The sequence below is a fragment of the Canis aureus genome, chromosome 22 (assembly GCF_053574225.1).
Source record: "Canis aureus isolate CA01 chromosome 22, VMU_Caureus_v.1.0, whole genome shotgun sequence".
Taxonomy (NCBI): Eukaryota; Metazoa; Chordata; class Mammalia; order Carnivora; family Canidae; genus Canis; species Canis aureus.
The window spans coordinates 8,601,482-8,623,821 of NC_135632.1; the positions used below are offsets into that span (position 1 = coordinate 8,601,482).

The following is a 22,340-nucleotide window of genomic DNA, read 5'->3' on the forward strand; positions in this document are numbered from 1 at the left end:
GATGTGTTAACACTTGATTAATCTAGGTAAAACTCGCATTTACACATGGAAGATCCCAGACAGAGCTGCAGCTGGTATAGAGGATTCTGCTTGTATTCCATGGGCTTACTATTCAACTGTGGATCAAGTTAAGGTAAACTTTAAATCATTTATGTTTTGTGAAAAACCCCAAGATAGACACATAGTTGAAGAAAGATGAGATTAGAGTTTTCCTATGATCCAGTTCTATCTTAAAATCCCAGCAAAGTAAGCTTCTCTACAATTCACTTTGGTTTCATTTTTTGGTTTGTTTCTTTTTAAGGATAGAGTTATAAACATATTAACCCTATGCTGATTATGGGTAACAGAATCAAACATTAATCAAACCAAATATGAATCTATGATTAATATGAATATATTAATATAAAAGTATTTCACCTCCCTTTTGACGTAAAAATACATTAAACCAAAGAGCTGAGGTACATGATTTCAGAGCTCTGTTACTGTATGATAATAAAAGTGTTGATCTCAGTAGTCAATCCAGCACAACTAAAGCTACTTGATTGAATATTTCAAAGCCACCAAAACACTCAACAACTGCAAATCAGAACTTGCTCCAAGATTCTTTTGCAGAATTAAATCTTGAGTCCAAATCTCTCTCCAGGACTTCTATACACCAGCCTACTGATCATCTCCACCAGCATGTCCCACCAGCACTGGAAACACAACAATTCTAACATGGAATTGAGATCATCCTCCACCTCTTGTATTTCCTATTGCAATAAGTAGCACCATAAATTCCAAATCTACTCATTTGTTCAATCTAGAATCCTGGATATGAAGTATCTAATTCTTCCCCCTGGCTCAGACAGGCAATTCAGACACCTACATATAGTAGTCTATTCTTTCTATCTCCATAGATCAGGTTCTTATAATTTGCCTCACTACTGCAATAGCCTCCCAGGCCCCAGCCTCTTTCTCCTTCAATCCTCCTTTCACTCCACCACCAAGATGATTGGCCTAAAATGCAAATCTGCTGCCATGCCATGTTCAATTTTTCAATGGCTACCTATGACCCATAAGATAAAATCTAAAATTCCTGAACATGATATGACTCAAAGGCTCTTCCAGACTTAGTCTGCCATTGCTGACACCCAGCCAAACCAAACTTCTCATAGATTTGTCAACTATGGTCTTTCTCTTCTGTATTCTTCCCATCGCAACAAGTGATTCATTTCTTCCATTCTCTATTTCTTCTACTAGCCTGAGTTCCTGGAGGACAGGGGCTTTGTTTGATTCATCTCTGGATTTTTAGAGACTGGCATAGTGTTTGATTTATGGAATAGGCAAATCAGCACTATTCATTTGGGGTTCTTTTATTTTTTTTATTTTTTTTTCATTTGGGGTTCTTTTAAATGGCTGCTCACTAGCTGAGCCAATATTTGGCTCTGGCACACATTTCTATTACTTCAGCATCACCCATTCGACCTACCTACTACTCATCATGAGTCCAATTTAACTACAAGTGGAAAGTGACTGACCCAACAGCACTATGGTAGGCAAAGCCCACTATTTAAATGAGTCCTCTTAAAATTCCCAAGGTTCCAGTTCTCTGAGATGCTGACTTACATCATGAGGATGACTGAAGTTTTTGCTTGTTTTCAGGATCTCTATAGTGGATTAATTGGCACACTGATTGTTTGCCGGAGACATTACACGGAATTCTTCCATCCCATATTAAAATTGGAATTCTCCCTTCTGTTTTTGGTTTTTGATGAAAATGAATCCTGGTACATAGATGACAACATCAAAACATACTCTAACCACCCTGAGAAAGTAAACAAAGATGATGAAGAATTCAGAGAAAGCAATAAAATGCATGGTATGATACATTATTTTAAACTCTATTTTTTCCCTTCTTTCAAATAAAATTAGCTTGGAGACTACTCATTTGTTTAATTTTTCTTCAAGATTTTATTTATTTATTCATGAGAGACACACAGAGAGAGGTAGTGATATAGGCAGAGAGAGAAGCAGGCTCCCTGTGCGGAGCTCAATGTGGGACTTGATCCCAGGACCCAGGGACCATGCCCTGAGAGATGCCCAACCAACTGAGCCACCCAGGCACCTTCATTTAATTTTTTAATAAACCAGTTCTGCCTCACTGTGCATGTGAGAATTCTGTTCAAAGCAAAAACCATCTATTAACTTCTCTCCCAATTCCAAAGTCTCATTCCATTTTAAACTCACAATTAGGATTAAGGCTTTTGGTGCTAAGTGACTAGAAAACCAGTGTGACATTATTGACCTTAAAGTATTCATTTCCTTATCTGTAGTGAAATAATTTCCATTACCTCAAAAAGATCCCTACATTAACCTATTGTCAGTGAAATTGCTATTGATTTAAAATATCCTAAAAGGTAATGCAAAAACCATGTGCTTTCCCCAGCTATTAATGGGAGAATGTTTGGGAACCTACGAGGCCTCAGGATGAATGTGGGAGATGAAGTCAACTGGTATCTGATGGGAATGGGCAATGAAATAGACCTGCACTCGGTACATTTTCATGGCCACAGCTTCGGATACAAGGTAAGAGTGATCCATGGTCATTAGTCTTGCTCTACTGGAAAATGTTTTAATTCAAATGAAGAAAATATTCATTAAAAAAAAAACGTTTCAAGAGACAACTATATTATTTTCAAAAAGTGAACCACACAGCAATTTCAATTGCAGTTACCAACTTCTGTACACATTGGGCTCTTTCTTGGATTTACAGGCTTTCGTGGGTTTTCATGGAATTCTGCTCACATATTGCTAGGCAAGGTATTTGGATAGAACTGTTAGCAGAGAGGTTAAGAATGTTCATATAATGACGAGTCAGTAGAGACAAGACTAATTTATAATCTCTACCTGTTCTAACTTCTGAATCTTAAATGGCCTAAAGTGAAAAATGTTATCATTTTGGTGTCAGGCAACTGATTGGTCCCCACATCTTAATGCTACTACTTCTACTTCTCACCCAGTGCTGATTTCAGCAGAAGTCAATAGCTCCCTTTCTTACCTTGAGTTAATGTAGAAAATTCAGAAGCAATCACACAGCCCATTGCAGGAAAGGCCATTTTGCTACCTGTATTTTGTTTTACATAGATGTTATATTCTTAGGGGGCTCTCAATTTTGTCCCTGCAGAAATGCCGCCCAAGGGCTCCGTGTCTAGTGTAGACTCTCCCTGAACTGCCCCTGGTTCTGACTTCTCCATTTGCCTCCTTTTCTGCTCCCTGCATTACCATCCCTGCCACAAACTTTCACAGGCCAACTAATCCAGGTTAGGTTCAGCAAAAGTGAAATTAGGACTGAAATAAGATCAGAGCTAAATTCCCTTGCGTAACTGAAGTGCTCTGATAAAAAGGCAAACGGAGTGTAAGAGGAGCCAGGTAGACCTAAAGGATGAATGACTCTCATCACATCTTTTCTTCACACCCATTTTGTGGCCCATACTGCCAGGCATTTAGCAGGAGTTCAACGACCACACATCTCACTGTTTGTATTGGATGCAGAAATATGTAAAGTCTCTCTCTCTCTCTGCCTCTTTTTTAAAACAGATTTGTCCATTTTCCCCATATCCCTAAACTGGCCAATGAAAAAGTATTTGAATGAACTATTACATATAATACACATAATATAATATTTGTCATTTTTCTAATCAAGCACAGGGGCATTTATAGGTCCGATGTGTTTGACATTTTCCCCGGGACATACCAAACTGTAGAAATGTTTCCAAGAACACCTGGAACCTGGTTACTCCACTGCCATGTGACCGACCACATTCATGCTGGAATGGAAACTACTTACACGGTTCTATCAAATAGAGGTGAATATCGAGTTAGTAATTCTAGAAGTCGTGTATCATGAATATAATCAAGATGTGCTACTTTGCCTAAATACTTCACCCAGTGTGAAGCACCAGCTTGAGGCACTGTAATTATTCCTAAAACTGATATGAGAGTGGTTGTGTTATATACAAAAGACTGTAACTTATAAAAGATGCATTTCAAATTTAATTTCTTAATAAAAAACATTTAACCTTTTTTCTAGGTAGTACCTGATACACAAGGAAGTCTCCCCACCTCCCGCCCCGGTCCCCCAAATCAGTATAATTTCAAATAGTCAATCAGGCAGAAATGTCTTTCTGCACTTCTAGGGGTGAGGGGAAGTATTATTGATTATTGTTTGTCAGAGATTATCTAGTCCATTCAGGCTACTGAACAAAATACCAGACTGGGTAGTTTAGAAACAACACATATTTATTTTTATAGTTCTAGAAGCTGTTAATCTGAGATCAGGGTGCCAGCATGGTTGAATGAGAGCCCTTTCCCAGGTTGCAGACTTCCTATTATACATCCTCACATGGTGGAAGATAAGCTAGCACTCTGAGACCCCTTTGATAAGGGCACTAATCCCACTCACGAGGGCTCCACCCTCATAACCTCATCACTTCCCAAAGGCCCTACCAAGTTCCTGTCATCATGGGCATTAGGTTTCCACATATGAATTTTGGAGGACACAAATTGTTCAGACTATAGCCAAGATCCTGGAAAAAAAAAAAAAATCTAAATTTCCTGTTTCCCCCACCCCAGCACTAATACTCTTTCCTATGTACATACACATGTGCACAGGACACACAGAAAAATGAACAGCCTTTTAATGGGTAAATAGTCACAAACTGTGTTCTACAGAGGGAAATTCCTGCTGTGTGGTTGCAGGCTTTGGGTGTTTCCTGGGTCTTCTGAGTTCAGAATTGTTGGAGTTGGCAAAAACAAATCCAATAGGGGGAAATGATGCAGAGAAAATGACTCCTTGTGTTTCCTCTTCAAAATGGGCATAAATGGGGACAAATAAGTGGAAGAAAATATAGAAATAAATCTCTTAAAAAAATAAAAGTCACTGAAAGATCAACTGTTAGTGCAAACAACATGTTTTCATGTCTGCTCCCACGTTTTTACACAAACACCTCGTAACATAAAAAAACTATTCTATTAAAACCCTTTATTACAAAGGGTAGTACTGAGAGTACTGGAACACCAAATACAGGCAAATAAACCACTGGGTTTAATACCAGTAACTACTAAATGAGGTAAAGAGTCAAATATGAGAAAGAAAACTTAAATAGTGTTTAAAAGAATATCAGCACACATGTAAACCACCACACAGAAGGACGGTCCTGCTCAGAGTAAAAACCAAGAGTGAGGGAACACGGAGGCAGACATTCTGGAAATTCATGTGTGCAAAAATGCATAACCTGCAGAGGATGCTGCTGCAGGGTGATCCTACACAGCCCAACACTGAAAAGATTCCTGCTATAGAATTAGCCTGGAAGGGGAGGGAGATGATTGCTTGGTTAAGAAAAGGGAGATTTTTTTAAAGCCATAGAGAAAACTGTAGAACAAATAGCAAATGTAAGGGAAATAGACTTACACTGGGTAAGAGATGAAAGAGAAATTATCTTTTATAGAAGGAAACTGTAAACTGAAAGAAGCAGTAATGAACAAAAAAGATAGTTGGAACTATAAACAGGAAAATGGGGAGCCATGCTTACCAGTCAAAATTATCTTTAAAGTTTGATAAAGCTTTGAGTAAGTCTATATTAATTCTGAATCTTAGAAAATTTTCTGGCTATCCTGACATAGAAAAGAAAGCACATCAGGTTAGAGTAAAATTCTTCAATATTATGCACCAGGAGACAGGCAATTTCCTCCACAATGAAAAAATATCACTTGAAAAGAATTGCAGATATCCTGTCATACTTAATGTAATGCTTCATCTCCCTACTGGAGGAAGGATAATAAAGACCTCCTCTGACAAATAGAAAAGGTATTTTTTTTTTTAAGATTGTGACATTTCTACTATAGTCAGATAACCTTTTGGAGGAGTCTGTAGGAAAAAAGCTTGCCTCGCTTTAAGTTACTTATAGGCAGGGATGGCATATTCTGTATTTCTTCTATTAAGTACCCCAATTCAATCCAATATTCTGCTTGGTAAATATCTAACCACCTGTTAATTCAACAACAAAAAAAAGAATTTTAAAAAAGTTTTTTGGACAAAGTATCAGACTTACAGAAAATTTGAGAAAACAGTACAAAAAATTCCCATATACCCTTCACCCAGATTCCCCAAATGTTAACATTTTAGATAGCCACATTTGCTTTCCCGTTCACCTGACCCCCACCCTCTCTAACACACATACAATGGTAAATATATATACTCACATTTTCTAAAACTAAGGATATTATTATATATAAACACAATACACCTATCAAAATTAAGACATTAAAGATGATTCGGGGCATCTGGGTGGCTCAGTGGTTGAGCATCTGCCTTCGGCTCAGGTCATGATCCCGGGGTCCTGGGATCGAGTCCTGCATCAAGCTCCGGCAAGGAGCCTGCCTCTCCCTCTGCCTATGTCTCTGCCTCTCTGAGTGTCTCTCATGAATAAATAAAAATCTTAAAAAAGAAAGAAATTAAAGATGATTCAATACTACAGACCCTTTTCAAATTTCACAAATTATTCTAATCACGTTCTTCACAGAAAAAGAAAATCCCACTCATATATTATGTTTAGTTGGCTTGTCTTCTTAGTCTGGAACAGTTTCTTGATCTTTTATAACTTTGACACTTTAAAAAAAGATTTATTTATTTATTGAGAGAGGGTTGTGCAGAGAGACAGAGGGAGAGGGAGAGAGATAATCACAAGCAGACTCTCCCCTGGGCATGGAGCCCAACTTGGGGCTCCATCTCATGACCTTGAGAACATGATCTGAGTTGAGAAGAATTGGGTGCGTAACCAAATCAGCTACCCAGGTGCCCTGACTTTAGCATTTTTAAAGAATACAGGGCAACCACTTTGTAGAATGTCCTTCAATTTGGGTTTGTCTAATGTTTCCTCAGGTTATGCATTTTTTGGCAAGATTCTTACAGGAGTGATATTGTTTTTCTCAGTACACATAACAAGAGGCAAAAGATGTTGATTTTTTTTCCTTTACCAATTATGTCAAGTTTGAGCATTTGATTAAGGAGATGACTGTCAGGTTTCTCTACTATAAAGTTACTATTTTTCCCTTTATAATTAATTCCCTTTATAATATAATTTTGCAAGGAGGAAAGTAATTTTTCTTTAAATAAAGCAGTACTAGGATGAGATGTATTTTTAAGTGTATGAAAAATGGACAGATGTCCATTGACAGATAAATGAATAAAGGAGATGTGGTATATATATTTGCAATGGAATATTACTGAGCCATTCAAAAAGAATGAAATCTTGCCATTTGCAATGACATGGATGGAACTAGAGGGTATTATACTAAGTGAAATAAATCAGTCAGAGAAAGACAATTATATGATTTCACTCATGTGGAATTTAAGAAACAAAACAGATGAACATAGGGGAAGGAAAGGAAAAATAAAATAGAATGGAATCAGAGAGACAAACCATAAGAGACTCTTAACTATAGGAAACAAATTGAGGGTTGCTGGAGGGGAGGAGGATGGAGGAATGGGGTAACTGGGTGGTGGGCATTAAGGAGTACATATGATGTAATGAGCATTGGGTGTTATATGCAACTGATGAATCACTAAAATCTACCTCTGAAACTAATAATACACTATATGTTAGTTAATAGATTTTAAATTTAAAAAAAACAAAAAGTGGAAAAATAGAAATGAATCAAAAATAATTAAACAAAGTAACTTTTAAAAATTAGAATATATTTAAACCATATGGTATATATAGTAGTCCCCCCCTCTTATTAACAGGGGATATGTTGATCCCCAGTGGATGTCTGAAACTGTGGATAATACTGAACCCTATATATACTATTTTTTCTCCTATATATCCATACCTATGATAAAGTCTAATTTATAAATTAGGCCCAGTAAGAGATTAACAACAACAATAATAAAATAGAACAATTTATACTAGAATTAAAGTTATGTGAATGTGGTCTTTTTCTCTCTTGAAACATCTCATACTGTACTGATCCTTCCTGTTCTTGTTATGGTGTAACATGATAAAATGCCTACATAACGAGATGAAGTGAAATGAATGACATAGGCATTGTGACACCGTGTTAAACAACTATTGACCTTCTGAGGAACATCTGCCGCTAGACACAGTTGATCGTGGATAACTGAAGCCATGGAAAAGGGGGGACTACTTACTGCTTTTAATAATGGTCTTAAAATTTCTTTTTCTATAGACACCCAGTTTGGCTGAAAGAAATAAATTGGTGATAAGTGGAAAAAAAAGGAAAAACAATGATTCATAATAATGTACATGAAAGTGCTGAAGAAAAAGTTTACTTTGGAATGGCTATAAGCATTAAAAAAAAGACAGAAAATGTACGCTTTCATGAATTTGTGGGGGAAACTGTTACCTTGTTTCATATGAAAAGATCAACAGACACATGACTGACTCTAATACACTTACAATTGATTTATATAGGTCCTTCATATATCAGCACCAGAACTTTATAAAACTGTATTCTCCACTCCTACCCCCAAAATCTATGACCAGATGTTGTTCTTGATGGTTCTTAAAGGATCCCTATTAAGATTCATTGAAATGTTCCCAACCATTGGCTTCCCACATAAATCTCTCTAACATGGTGCTAACATCATTCCTAATGCATCAGGTGCATCAGGACATGAGGGCATAGGTGTAGAGAAAGTAAAATGTAAAAAAATCATCTTTAAATAATAGTAAATTAGGGATGCCTGGGTGGCTCTGCAGTTGAGCATCTAACTTTGGCTCAGGGTATGATCCTGGGGTCCCAGGATCGAGTCCCACAGTCCCACGTCAGGCTCCCTGCATGGAGCCTGCTTCTCTCTCTGCCTGTGTCTTTGCTTCCCTCTCTGTGTCTCTCATGAATAAATAAATAAAATCTTAAATAAAATAAAATAAAATAATAAATAAAAAATAGTAAATTATTTTTTAAATAAATTTTTTAAATGAAATAAAATAAAACGAAACAAGATAAAATTTTAAAAATTAAAATAATGCCAATCTATCTGGATTTTGTGAACCCTTGAAGAGATGGTCAAAAGGTGAATAATCTGGAACTGGAAAAAGCAGAACTGACAAACAGTTCTACAGATTAAATCCTGTAAAGATGAACACTGACATCAGGTGAAAAGTTTCAAAAGACAGCTGTGGCATGGGCAGCCCAGGTTGCTCAGTGGTTTAGCGCCGCCTTCAGCCCAGGGTGTGATCCTGTAGACCTAGGATTGAGTCCCACGTCGGGCTCCCTGCATGGAGCCTGCTTCTCCCTCTGCCTGTGTCTCTGCCTCTCTATCTCTCTGTGTCTCTCATGAATAAATAAATAAAATCTTAAAAAAAAAAAAACATAGCTGTGGTAGATGCTGGGTGAGTAGCATTTTTTTCCCAGCTTTAACTAATGTCAAAGCACACTATCAATGAGCTGAACTTGGACTCAAAATTGTTTAATAAAAGATTAAAAAAGAAGACACAACTGTGAATGCAATGATATATTTCTTTATTTTCACATATACTCTAGCTAAAAGAGCAAAAGTACACATCAACAAGAAATAGAAACAAGGCTTTGGCTGAAAAACATGCATCCAACAAATTACATTAATGGCCAGACAAGAAGAAAGTTGACTTTGTAAATTCTACTTCATTGACTCAGGGAAAAACCACAGCATAAGTTTCAAAAGTAACAAAAAACTTTGAAATTTCTTACTGTGGGAAAACATTAACCTCTTTCACAAAATTATGAAGAAGAAGAGGAAGAAGAAGAAGAAGAAGAAGAAGAAGAAGAAGAAGAAGAAGAAGAAAGAAAGAAAGAAAGAAAGAAAGAAAGAAAGAAAGAAAGAAAGAAAGAAAGAGGAGGAGGAGGGGGAAGGAGGAGAAGGAGAGGAAGAGGAAGAAGAGGAAGAGGAAGAAGAGGAAGAGGAGGAGGAGGAAGAGGAGGAAGAGGAAGAGGAAGAGAAAGAGGAAGAAGAAGAAGAAGAAGAAGGAGGAGGAGGAGAAGGAGGAGAAGAAGGAGAAGAAGAAGAAGAAGACCACCTAATTGAGAATCTGGGAAAATCAAGAATAAATTCTGGACAACTTGGAGTGACATTCTTTCAAACATACCTACAAAATGGTTCTCTCACTGATTTGATGTTCCTTGTAATAAAAATCAGGGTATGTCTTTAAAAACATATGCCTTCTTTGAGAAAATTGTTTTGTAACTTTTTTACATTCTGGACAATTAAGTGGATGCAGATCATAAAGTACCAAACTAATATTACCACTACATAGTAAGGTAAGCATCCAGAAAGTATCTGCAAGAAATGTAGATATTCTATATGAAAATCCTTTATTTACATTTTTACCTGACATTCAGTTTGTTTGTTTGTTTGTTTTTTAAGTCAGTCTCTTATGGCATTGTAGTATTTTTCAAATGATACCTTCAAGTCAAAGATTTCTTTCGACTGCAGTAGAGAAGATACGGCAAGAAAAAAGCTGCAGTGCCATCTTCTGGGAGGACATTCAAGAAATCCCTCAGTTCTAGTTCCACAGCAACAACTGACAATGTTTCTGTTGGTAGGACAGAGTATCTGAGTTAGAACTGAAAGTCTTTCATCCAACTTTCTTATCACCCAACCAATTTGAAGCTAGTTCAGGCAACAAAATGTTCTAACTACGAAGGAAAAAAAAAAAAAAAGATCAGTCTTTAAAATCCACAGACTGCTTATGGTTTTAACAACTTCTTACTCATTCTTTCTAAAATGCTTGGAGGCTTATTTTATATTAGCTCTATGCAATTTTGACTATTTCATTGCTGGATTATCACATTATTTTTCAGTGTACGTCTATTAGTCTCTAAGGAAAAACAAAATCATTTGGATACTATCTTTAATGTTAGGGCTATGTTGCAGCTAATTTATAAAGATTGCTAGGACAGGAAATACTGTTAATTGATGGATGACATCTTCCTAAATCAGCTCCTCTCCATGAGGAGATTTCCATGTTATTAATAAGTACAAATCTGTCTTTATGACCAATTTTTCCAAACTAAAATAATGTGCTCTAGTGTAGACCTTCAATTATGAAGGGATTTAGTAGACATTTTTATAAAGAGAACGATGCAATTTTAGGATTCTACTGTTTCTTGATACATACGTGCTGCCCTCTGCTGGGAAGAGAAGGGGGTGATATTTAAGAACAGTGTTGGTAAAAAACACCGGTTCCATTTCCTGTGTGATCCGCACTGGCCCACCACTTATTCTATTTGCAGAGTGACAGAAATATAAAATCTCCTGCTCAGACGTGTGTGCATCTATTCAAAGTCATCTCTCTAATATTCAGCAACCTATGTCATCCCTTACACAAAGGAAATGACGTGCCCATGTTGCTAAAATGTTAATGAACAGATCAGCAGTGATGTATGGGAAAGATCCCTAGCTCTGGAATCAGACAGATTCTGTGACTTTAAGAAAGTCACTTAACCTTGTGAGTCCTAGTTTCTTCATCTATAATGGGGTGGTACCAATTGCTAGTAGCTTCTAGAGTCCTTTGAGAATTAAATAAAATATAATGATGTGTATCTAAAGTATTAATAGAAACTTAATAAACAATGACTACTAACTACTTTGCAAAACCCATATGAAAAACAAGAATTATCAATACTTTCCTATCAAACCAGTTTATGTAGTCTAAATGTGGAGCCTAAAAACAGTATCCTAGGTATTAAAAAACAGAGTGGGGGGCCAGTATTGATGTTATAGAGCCAACAAAAATCTTGCCACTACTCAGTGCTCCTCTTCTGCCAACCAGTAAGGGGCTAATATAGGTTATAACTTCAAGAATAAGGTCAATATTTTAAATCTGTAAAGGACTTTAAATCCTCCAGTGTGTCTAGAAAATATTCATCAGATGCTGAAAATCATTATTTCTGGCTGATGGGATTTTAAATGACTTTCTAAACTTCATTTTTGTAATTTACTACAGTGGTAAAATTTTCAATAATAAGCACAGTTCATTATGCCACAAAAACAGTAACAAATATTTCCTGGAAATAAGCCAATCACTAGCCCCAGTTTCAATGGCTCTGCATTAGCACAATGGTTCTCAACCCGCATGATTTTGCTCCCCAGGAACATCTGGAAATGTCTGGAGACATTTTTGTTTATCATAATTGGGGGAGCGCTATTGGTATTTAGTGGCAAAGAATGCTGCTGAACATCCTAAAACACACAGGGGACCGCTACACATAAACGAAAGAATTATCAGTCCAAAATGTAAAATACTGCCAGGGTTGAGAAATACTGCATTAGATAGAAAAGAAATCCAAACTCCTAAGCATATTATATAGATTCCTGACCTCCATCTCCAACCTTTCCATCTTATGATTTTGCCTAACGTTTATTTTGGAGTCAATCTTAAACTTCTCATTAGTCTTGGGATACTAAGGCACTGGCTTGTTTCTGGTCACTCAGTAGCAGACCTGGAACTAATCTTGCTCTCCTCTCAGTGTACTACAGCTGTTGAAAAAAATACTTTCCTTGAAAATGGACCTGAAGTTATTCAGGTGTCTCCTCTTCAAATCAATAAATACAGAATGCTTCCTAGGAGAGGCATACTGCTGGTGAGAAGGGCACAACGGGAAAAGTGAAAAAAACAAACAAACGCTATACAGTTCTTGCAGTTCTCAAGTCTAGTAAACATAAGTTACACACAGCACTTAGTCCTATGAGCCACACACATACACACGTACACATATCTATGCATACGCACTGACATTTTGATGATACGGGAAAATAGAACGTTTAGAGGAATGATGATGCATAGGTTAGGGGTAGAGAGTATGACGATGTGGATGAGAAAAGGATGAAGTCTTTTGACTAGGTAATGATGCTGCTGAGGTATGAAGATGTGGGACAGCTTCACTGGAAAGTGATCCATCCACACAAATAATCAGTTCCAGGTTATGTGATAAGTGTGACACAAGTAGGACAAGGCAATCAAATATCTGAAATTTCCACCTTCTGAAGACCAAAAAATCACCCAGAGAGATAGGTAGGACAAAAAGTTAGTATCAAGTCACCACAGCTTCACAGTCACAAGCATACAATTTCACTTAAAATGGGCAACTTCAGAAAAACACCTTCCAACGGCACTGGTTCTGCCTAACACTTTAAAAACCAATTACGTCAGTTGGAAAATACAGTTCCAGCACTGCCAGTTTCTAATCTTTTATGCACAGTGAAATCAATATAATCACAGCCTTTGTCATCAGGCCAATAATTATCTGGTGATATTAGCATATAAGACTAGAGAAATTGATAACCTGTCCAGATTGAAAGGTGGATTGATACCAACTTGTTGATAAATCTATCAAGATTTACAAGTAACTATGAATTATGAAAATTCAAACAATACCTATTCTGTAAAACACTGCACAATTTATAGATATCTAACTTTTAAATCCTTGAGAATCTTGTTATTCCTTAGTATTTGCTTACAATTATAATTAATAATAATAATCTTAATTTCCTATATGAAGTAAACTAAGCACTCAGAGCATCAATAAAAAATGTAATTGTGGGGATCCCTGGGTGGCGCAGCGGTTTGGCGCCTGCCTTTGGCCCAGGGCGCGATCCTGGAGACCCCGGATCGAGTCCCACATCAGGCTCCCGGTGCATGGAGCCTGCTTCTCCCTCTGCCTGTGTCTCTGCCTCGCTCTCTCTCTCTCTCTATCATAAATAAATTTTAAAAAAATTTTAAAAAATAAAAAATAAAAAAAATAAAAAATGTAATTGTATTAATGGCTATTCAAGTTTTAAAAATACTGAGATTGTGCATTTCTAGGACTATGATAATTTGTTAAGTGTTTGAAAAGATTGACTTAAAAGCATCAGCTCCATGGTTAGAAGAGATAAATGAATATCCAACGTGATGGATGTCTTGAGATGATAATGCTAAGACAGCGTCACATCATTTGAGAATCACATGAAAAAAAACTAGAGAAAGCAAGGCTTCTACAAATTGTGGGAACTAAAATTAAGACCCAAAATTATAATCAAGCAAAAAAGATTATTTTACCTTTTAATGATGACAAGTAAAGTTGACCTTTCTCTCCACCGCATTTTATTCTGTGACAAAGTTCAGGAAGCAGTTTTTTCCACCATAAAGTCTATCTTAGGAAAAAATGAATAAATTTTAAGTTTGATATATTTTACATTCAAATTTCCAATGAGAATAAGATTGTGCAGGAAAGCACAGGGCAAAAATATACTATTTTGATTAAGGCACCAAACTTTGTTACAACAGAAGTTACATCAGCAGCTAGTCTTCTGCTTAAATTATAACATAAATCAGGTCTGTAACTTGAAAAATCTAATGATATGTATGTTATACATGTGTACTTGGCTATTTTCAAGAAGAAACATAGACATGTCCTATTATCATCTCTTAAGTGACAAGAAGGAAGGAAGGAAGGAAGGAAGGAAGGAAGGAAGGAAGGAAGGGAGGGAGGGAGCAAGAAGTACTAAAATGTAAAACTCTTCTAATTTCTAAGCTAAGGACCCCATAGCCCAGAAAATATTTTCCCATCACATGTTGTTTCCCAAATCTTCAGGTAATAGCCTACTTTATTTCCAAACAAGAAATTTTTAATGAAGATAGCATACAATAACCATATTTAAGTCTCTAACAGTATTCAAAGCCCATAACATGTTAAACATATATGGTCCCACCCAGACCTGTGAGATTGGATTGATATAATTTGTCTCCATTTTACAGATAAGGCAACAAGGCTATCAAATGTGATTATCGCTAATCAAACTTAAAAGACATAAACTGAAAAGCATACCCGATTCTCTTCTTTCAGTTCATGATTAGCATATGGAATGATCGCCTCTGGGCATCTTTCTAACAGTGTGTCTATACAGTGTTCATACTCTTTCAAACGCGTATGACACAGAACATGGACACTGAGGCCAGCAATAGTGTCTTCTGAGAGTGGTTCCAGGAATGGAATAATGGAAGCTATGTCAAATGAAGGACCACATATAAGAGACTATGAACAGAAAAGTGAAATGTTACGGAATGAGGCACCCAAAACACTAAAGCACAATATACAGAATAAAATTTTTTTTAAAAAAGACCAAAAAAAAAAAAAAAAAAAAAAGACCAAACATCACTTACTTTCCAAAAAACAGGAAACAAAAAGATGAATGCAGTTTTAGAGCACATGCATACGGTATTTATTTATATGTCTAAGAGGACTGAAGTATTAAATAATCTTGAAACCCACCTCTAATTTAAAGAATAAAAATCTGTTTAATAGAAAGCAATTATTTCTAAACTAACATGATTTTAGTTGCTTTGGAAAGACTGCCAATGAAAACTAATGGGAATGTTTTAGGACTCTTTTTGTTGTTGTTTTAGGACTCTTATCCTAAGGAAATAATCAACAATATGGTCAAAATTTATGTCCAGTGATGCTCATTTCAAGAGTAGTTGGAATACTGAACAAGTAAGATCTATGTTAAGTAAGGAATAAGTAGATTACAGTACATTCATATGGTGGAATATTATATAGCCATCAAAATTATTTTCTAAGGCTAGTTAATGAGAAAATGCCCATAATAAAATGAGGAGTAAAAAAATGTTAATACAAAATTATATTCAGAGCATGATCAGTTTTGTAAAATCTACATAGGTACGTGCACATATAGAAATGCCTTTGGAAAAGCACTGAAATGTGAAACAGACCAGCTTACTGGATGGAAGGACAAAGCCGACTTTTTATTTTTTCACACTTTCCAAATTTTCTTCCAAATTTTCTATAATAAGCATGCACTGCATACATAACCCAAACTAAAATTTAACATTTAAGAAAACTAAAGCAATTGCTAATAACCTAATAATTTGTATCAATGCTATCTGCCACAAGCTGAAAGACATAGAGAAGGTAGTAGGTGAGTATTCGGGACTGTACTAATATTTTACTCTTAAACATTTAAACTAGAAACACTACTTTTGATTCTACCAGCAAAAGATTCTCTGCTCTCCCTTTCTTCTGGATAAAGATGAGATGGTCATATCCTGACTCTTTCTTCTTGTATCCTTTTTACTACAGCATCTTCTCAGACGCATAAGAGGATGTGGAATGTGAACTATTCGTTTATACTCAGCGCGATTATTTTATTCCATGTATCTACCAAGGAATGGACAGGAGCATAAGGTTGGTCCCTTTCCTTCCCTGCAAGTTTAAAAATCACCTTCATCTGAATAATTTCCTGACAAGAGAGCAAACATGACCATCTGCCACTTGTAGGATTTCCCATGTGAAAAAAAAAAAAAAACATTATTTCTATATTCAACTTTTGATTAATTTGGATCGTGGGGAGGGTAGAAAGGAGCAAGGCATGAGTAACCCAAATCATGGTTAAATGAAACTAGTAGAGGCTTGGTACAAAACTGATTACCAAAAAAAACCAAAAACAAACAAACAAACAAACAAAAAACTGATTACCCAGGAACTTTTACTTAGTTGTATCCATATCATCAAAAAGTTTAACAAAATAAGAAACACCAGAAAACACATATATCATTGAATTAAAAGTGGTCCAAAGGTTACTACTACTCTTGAAAATACTGTTAATGTTGTCTGCTTCCTAGCAGAGTGCTCCTTTTGTTTCCAGTATTGAAAATGGACTCCTTTCCATACCCAACACATGCACTGTTCATTTCCTTCTCTGATCTAGATCTCTCATCCTCAGCCAACGATGCAGGCCTAGAACCCACACTCTGTCTTCTCTACCTACACAATCTAAGGAGTGGTGATTGGCAAGGAAGTGGGACAGGGGACCAGGACAATTATGACAAAAGGCAGGGCATTTACTAGTTACTGTGTCTTTCCAAATAGCAGCTTTTTGACATGTAGATGATTTATAGATTCTTTTAAGTTTTGCGCAAATACACTATTACAGTGATTGAGGACAAGAGACAGACACTCATCAAATCTGCGTGGTGATGGTGGGATGCGGGAGATAGAAGAATCATACAATTTTGGAAAAGTTCTCCAGGTGATTCTGAACCTCCTATTCCTCTAGGTGAAAACAAATGAGATCTTTTTGTTCCTCGATGGTTATTTTTTACTTAATGATTAAGACTAATCAACCCACAGAGGATCTAGAAAGAGATACAATTAGGAAAATAATTCCTTAAAGTATAGGTTGGTTACATTTCTGTCTTTTAAGAGCAAAGATTCCTAGAAGAATGCATTCTTCTTAACTACTTTAAAATGAATTTTTAAAGATTACTCAATTACACTTTTTCAAGTAGTGATTATAAATATGCTTAGAAGCTTTATCAGGTGAGATTTAACAGGACTTGTTACAATTATGATCTTAAATATTTAATACACATAATCTGGGAGGTCAAGGCCCTGCCTGGCTCATCCAGTGCCACAGAACACATTCACAGCACATGCTTGAGGAATATTTGCTGAATGAATGTATCTGAGGCTAAGCCCTATGGAACCTCTGTACCATAAGGGTACTAGATATACGAACCAACAAGAATTTTCTCTGGCAATATTTTATGAATCTCCATTTCTGGAGACAACTCAGTCCTGTCCTGTCTAAAGGCTGATTCTAAGCAATATGGGCTCTTGAGCTTCTCTCCCTGACCTCATCCCCAACTTGACATTTTGGTTTCTATAAACAATAACCACACTTATACCAGTTCCCAGTGTAAAACAGGGGTTGCAAACTCAAAAACCTAAAGAGGCCAAAGCAGATAATGAAAATGAGTGAGGGCAACTGGGTATAAGAAACATGGACACCAGACATCGTATCTGGACCAGGAAGACCGAGAGATAAGAACTGTGGCAGACAGGACAACCAGAGCACTGACCACAGAGGGGAGCCACTAGTTCTCTCCAACTCTCAGGTCTCAGAGGCAGTGAAAGCCCAGGGTTACCAGTTCTGCTGAATTTTTCAAGAAAAACTCAAAAATCAGAATTCTTCATTTGAAATTTCAATTTTATTATATATTGGTACTACTTGGATAGACCAGACAAAGCAGGTGTGGGGGTTATATACTCAGTCCCTGGGCCACTGAACTACATTAAATAAAATCATACACATATCTAGCCCACCTTGTCCACCAAGTCAGAGAAGGACTTTATTTCTCATTTGTGGTCAAGACACTGTCACAGTCAGAAATCCTGATATTTTCTGATATTTATTTATTTTTTTAAAACTCCTCAAGGAGCCAGATAAACTGACTACTTTAACCTACTTTCTATTAGACAGTGGTGGTGGGCTTGGGCTGGAAGCCAACATGTATGAGTACTAAACAAACAAACAAATGCCATCAATAAAAACACCGTTAAATATTTGCCATACTTTCATTTCACAAAGTGTTTCCAAGCACATCGAAAATGAGGCAAGACAGTCATGAGACCTGGTGAACTCACTCTCTGCAGGCAACAGAACCAGCCTTGGGAAGCTGCCAGCCCTACTCTCAGCAGTTTCAGGCTGAAGCAGGAATGTCCTCCAGAGCTCCTAAGTATGCCCAACTACACATTTTGTCCCCTATTCTCAAAAAAATATATACCCTCTAGATTAACAGGACACCCGAGGTCTTGCCAGGTTTAAATCTGACACTATATTGAACGCATATTCATAACAAAGAGACATTTTTATTTACCTGTAATTTTGAAAGGTCTTCTCTATAACTTTTATCCACTAATGAATCAGATGATATTAAGACATTAACCCATGGATAGATTAAGCCATAATGACTACAGGCATTTATCTAAAATGTAAAAAGAAATTTATCATAAGCAAAATACAACAAAACAAGATTCTCTTCGCCCATTTCACAAAAAGCAGGCAATTGCTAATCTTCCACCATGTCACAGAGTAAGGTATACACTTTTCTGGGAACAGGAAAAAAAAAATCTTTTAGAAAATATTCCCCTGGAAAAGTCTCGGCCTTGCTGCTTGTCACTGAATAAAACTGCACCAAAAATGGAAAAGGAAAAAAAAAAAAAACTGCACTAAATATTTCCTTATATATTTTTAAATTTTTTATTTCTTTTTTTATAGATTTCATTAATTTATTTCAGAGAGTAGGTGCCCACATGCACATGAGTGGCAGGGAAGGGCAGAGGGAGAGGGAGAGAGAGAGGGAGAAGCAGACTCTTGGCTGAGGGTGGAGCCCAATGTGGGGCTCTATCCTAGGACCCTGGGATCATGACCTGAGCTGAAGTCAGACACTTAACCAACTGAGCCACCCAGACACCCCAAGATCTCCTTATATTTTAAATTTTCAAATATTCCTAAGAAATAGGAATTTCTAGCAAAAAAAAAAAAAAAAAAAAAAAAAAAGCCAAATCTGCTTTAAGCTAATTTTACTCAAAAAAAGTTAACAGTAATATTAGATTTTTTTTTATTTCTACTACTTTCCTTGTTAGGCAAAATCTCTTCCATAAGTTCGCAAGATACTTCTCATAAATCCCCTTATTCAAGAAGTAGGTAACTTTTCCAGTGAACACATACTAGGTACAACAAAAAGGAGTAGAGGGGGAAGGGGACAGGAAGTGGTAAAGAGTTGTTAGGGCTCCTGCAAGGGCTACAGAACAGCTCTTCTGTGTGCAACTGACAGGAAATGAGTCCAGTAAGGAAGTCTCTCTCCCACAAGCCTTCTGAAGTTCTTCTCCCACCATGAAGGTCTGCAAATGGGTCTTTTCTTGTGTTCTACTTTGTAGCTATCCCCTGAGGGAGTACAGATGTGTTTTGGGGAAAGCTCCTCCCCTTTGCTTTGTCTACTTCGGGTACCAATGTAAATAAGTAATCTAAGAGCAGCAGGGGGCATTCTTTACAAAACAAAATTATTTAACATGCAAGGAATTTACTCATGGACGAGTTTTAAATGTATCTTTAATTCCTGTCTATAAGATATCTGGTAATATAAATGAGGTTTGCTACTAAACCATTATAAATAAGAAGGTAAACTATTGTAATGTGTAATGTAGAAGTTTAATTTAACTTATTATTCTATTTTCTCACCAGATCCTGTGATGTTCGCAATGGTATGGTGTCAGGGGGCTGCCTCTTGGATAATCTCCAGATGTACTGTGATGTGAGCTTGAAAAAGAGTTCCTGGAGAACCACATCTGGGAGACCTGCTACAAGCTGAGCTTCCCAAAGGTCTACCAAGAGCTGAGGAATTATATCTTCATCCTTGCCACAAAGTACCTTGAAAACAGTGGATCAAGCCCCCATATCCCAGATAAATATAGTATTGATCAAGTTACACCTAGTCTGAATAGCACTCCATCGTGTGGGCGATGCACTTAATAATTTATCATTAGCATTAATGACAAGGGGAAAGTAGATTCAGATATTTGAACAGAAAATAGATTCTTGATGGCATAAATGGAATTTTCTAGATACTTTTTTTTAATCTGTACTTTTATAAATTTGTTATGGGTAAGTCTTTTTTTAATAAACAAATGAAAACTCAGTCTCTTGTTCTGCTTCCTGTCCCCCACCAATTTTATCGGCCTATCCAGAACCATTACATTTTGAAAATGACAAACCTTAAAAAAGGAATCTGCTTCTTCAATTCCAATTTTGTTGTTCTTCTGTAAACCCAGAACTGCAGCCACAAGCAGTCCAGGCTGAGTGTCCTTCAAGTGTGCTGCAAGCTCAGTTGGAACAATCTGTCCCTTTCTCTGGTGCATCAGTAGCCGAGGTTCCAGAATGAAGCCACATACCAACTTCATCTTCAGATAAGATACTTAGGATCAAAATGTGCATTGCAGTCATCTTGAAAATATATGCCACTGCGCTCAAGGTTCATGGTTAAGCTATTAATATTTCAATGTCAACTTTTTCTTTAACTACAAAGCTCTTGCTTTAAGAAGGACATTGCTGTTAACTGTCTTTGAAGAAGTTATTAATATTTAAGCATCAGGATATCCTATTTTTATAGAGAGCCTTATATTTAAGTCTAGCTGTTTAAAAATAATATACCTTAAGAATATAAAAAGAATATTTCCTAAGAAAATTTATCTTTCTAAAATTGTACTCTTCAAAAGGAAGAGCACACCTCAATGTTGACTCGCTCTCTTCAGCATAACAAAACATGTCATTTGTACAATGATAAACCACTTCTGCTTTCTTGTTTTAGAAACTAACGTGATACTGTGGGCATTTGATCACAGGCAACAAAACAGCAGTATAGGAGCACAGGATCAAAAGTCATATTACCCGCTCCAAATCCTGGCTCAAACACTCACCAGCTATGTGATTTTGGACAACTCATCTCATTTATCCTCTCTTTGTCTTAGTTCCCTCATCTGTATAGTAGGTATAATAATAGCTTCTAACTTAGAGCATTGTTGTAAGAATTAGGTAAGATAGCATATGCAAGAGGGTTAGAAGAGACCTAGGAAGTAATGTGCTCAATTAACATTACCTTTTAATTTCTTCCCTTAATGTTTAACATCTTTGGCACATGGCCCTAAATGGGCTCTCTTTGAAAGAAAAACTTCCTTTTCCTTAATATATCATTCAAATACCAATGTTCCATCACGTAATTTGTAATTTTCCCAAGTGCAGGCCATTTCCTCAACTATTAGACTCCTAAGGCTCATGGTTAACTCACTTGCTGTACTTGAATACACAACACTCTATTCTGTTTCAGTGGACATACCATATCCCTCACACTAGACTAGACTGTCCCTTAGGGCAGAGCCTGTATATTCTTTAGTACCAAGTACTGTGCTCTGAAAGTACCTAACGCAAAGTTGAAAGGTCTTTGGATACCCGTTGCTCCCACTGATCATTATTTCTTTTCCATTTACCAGATCCAAAGCCCAAGCACTCCCACTCTGGGTCACTTCTTTTCTAACATTAAGTCTATGTTCCTTTATGACTAAGAAAAAAATGAACTAGGCAGAGGCCAGAAGGAAACACCTCAGGACTACCAGGTTCTGTTTCATCCTGCTGTTAATACCAAGCAGGGCACTGTACCTCTGGATGGCTTTTCATTTCATTTCTGTGCATGTCAAGATCTCCCATTTTCAGAGCCAGTGCTGCTTTGGTCAATGTCACTAAGATCGATGAAAACCCAGAAGTATCCAGCTTTCTTAGATAGCTCATGGCAGTTAGAGGATTAATATTCTTCATAGAAGGACTACAGAGAATATGGGGCAGTTGCTTTGGCTCAGCCACATGGAACATCTGAACGACTTTTGCTGCTAATTCCTTTGGTGAACATAAATAAGAAATAAAGGGTCAGTTAACCAACAGAAAGCAACAAAGTCAGGAAAAAAAA

At 36.7% G+C, this 22,340-nt stretch overlaps 2 protein-coding genes across 18 annotated transcripts in view; one reads left to right on the forward strand and one right to left on the reverse strand.

Moving 5' to 3' along the window:
* LOC144293734 (ceruloplasmin-like) overlaps window positions 1-20,522 on the forward strand; it is a 63,741-nt gene extending 43,219 nt beyond the window's left edge. For 2 of the 7 annotated variants that reach the window (XM_077864736.1, XM_077864737.1), the window contains 6 exons: window positions 27-133; window positions 1,645-1,861; window positions 2,429-2,568; window positions 3,686-3,848; window positions 16,123-16,227; window positions 20,069-20,522. In XM_077864736.1, the coding sequence (XP_077720862.1) occupies window positions 27-133; window positions 1,645-1,861; window positions 2,429-2,568; window positions 3,686-3,848; window positions 16,123-16,226 (731 nt within the window). In that variant the 3' untranslated portion in view covers window position 16,227; window positions 20,069-20,522. Of the gene's footprint in view, window positions 1-26; window positions 134-1,644; window positions 1,862-2,428; window positions 2,569-3,685; window positions 3,849-4,072; window positions 4,934-8,229; window positions 8,371-9,546; window positions 9,878-16,122; window positions 16,228-20,068 lie in introns of those variants that run through there. The other 5 variants (XR_013360962.1, XM_077864738.1, XM_077864741.1 and 2 more) reach the window with 5 other exon arrangements.
* The window catches only part of HPS3 (HPS3 biogenesis of lysosomal organelles complex 2 subunit 1), a 39,806-nt gene continuing 26,974 nt past the window's right edge, over window positions 9,509-22,340 (reverse strand). Inside the window, exons 11-17 of one of the 11 annotated variants that reach the window (XM_077864743.1) lie at window positions 22,037-22,270; window positions 20,599-20,784; window positions 20,066-20,254; window positions 18,702-18,809; window positions 14,851-15,057; window positions 14,082-14,172; window positions 9,509-10,574 (exon numbers count right to left, since the gene is read on the reverse strand). In XM_077864743.1, coding sequence (XP_077720869.1) covers window positions 10,447-10,574; window positions 14,082-14,172; window positions 14,851-15,057; window positions 18,702-18,809; window positions 20,066-20,254; window positions 20,599-20,784; window positions 22,037-22,270 — 1,143 coding nt within the window. In that variant the 3' untranslated portion in view covers window positions 9,509-10,446. Of the gene's footprint in view, window positions 10,575-14,081; window positions 14,177-14,850; window positions 15,058-18,701; window positions 18,810-20,065; window positions 20,255-20,598; window positions 20,785-22,036; window positions 22,271-22,340 lie in introns of those variants that run through there. The other 10 variants (XR_013360963.1, XM_077864745.1, XM_077864744.1 and 7 more) reach the window with 10 other exon arrangements.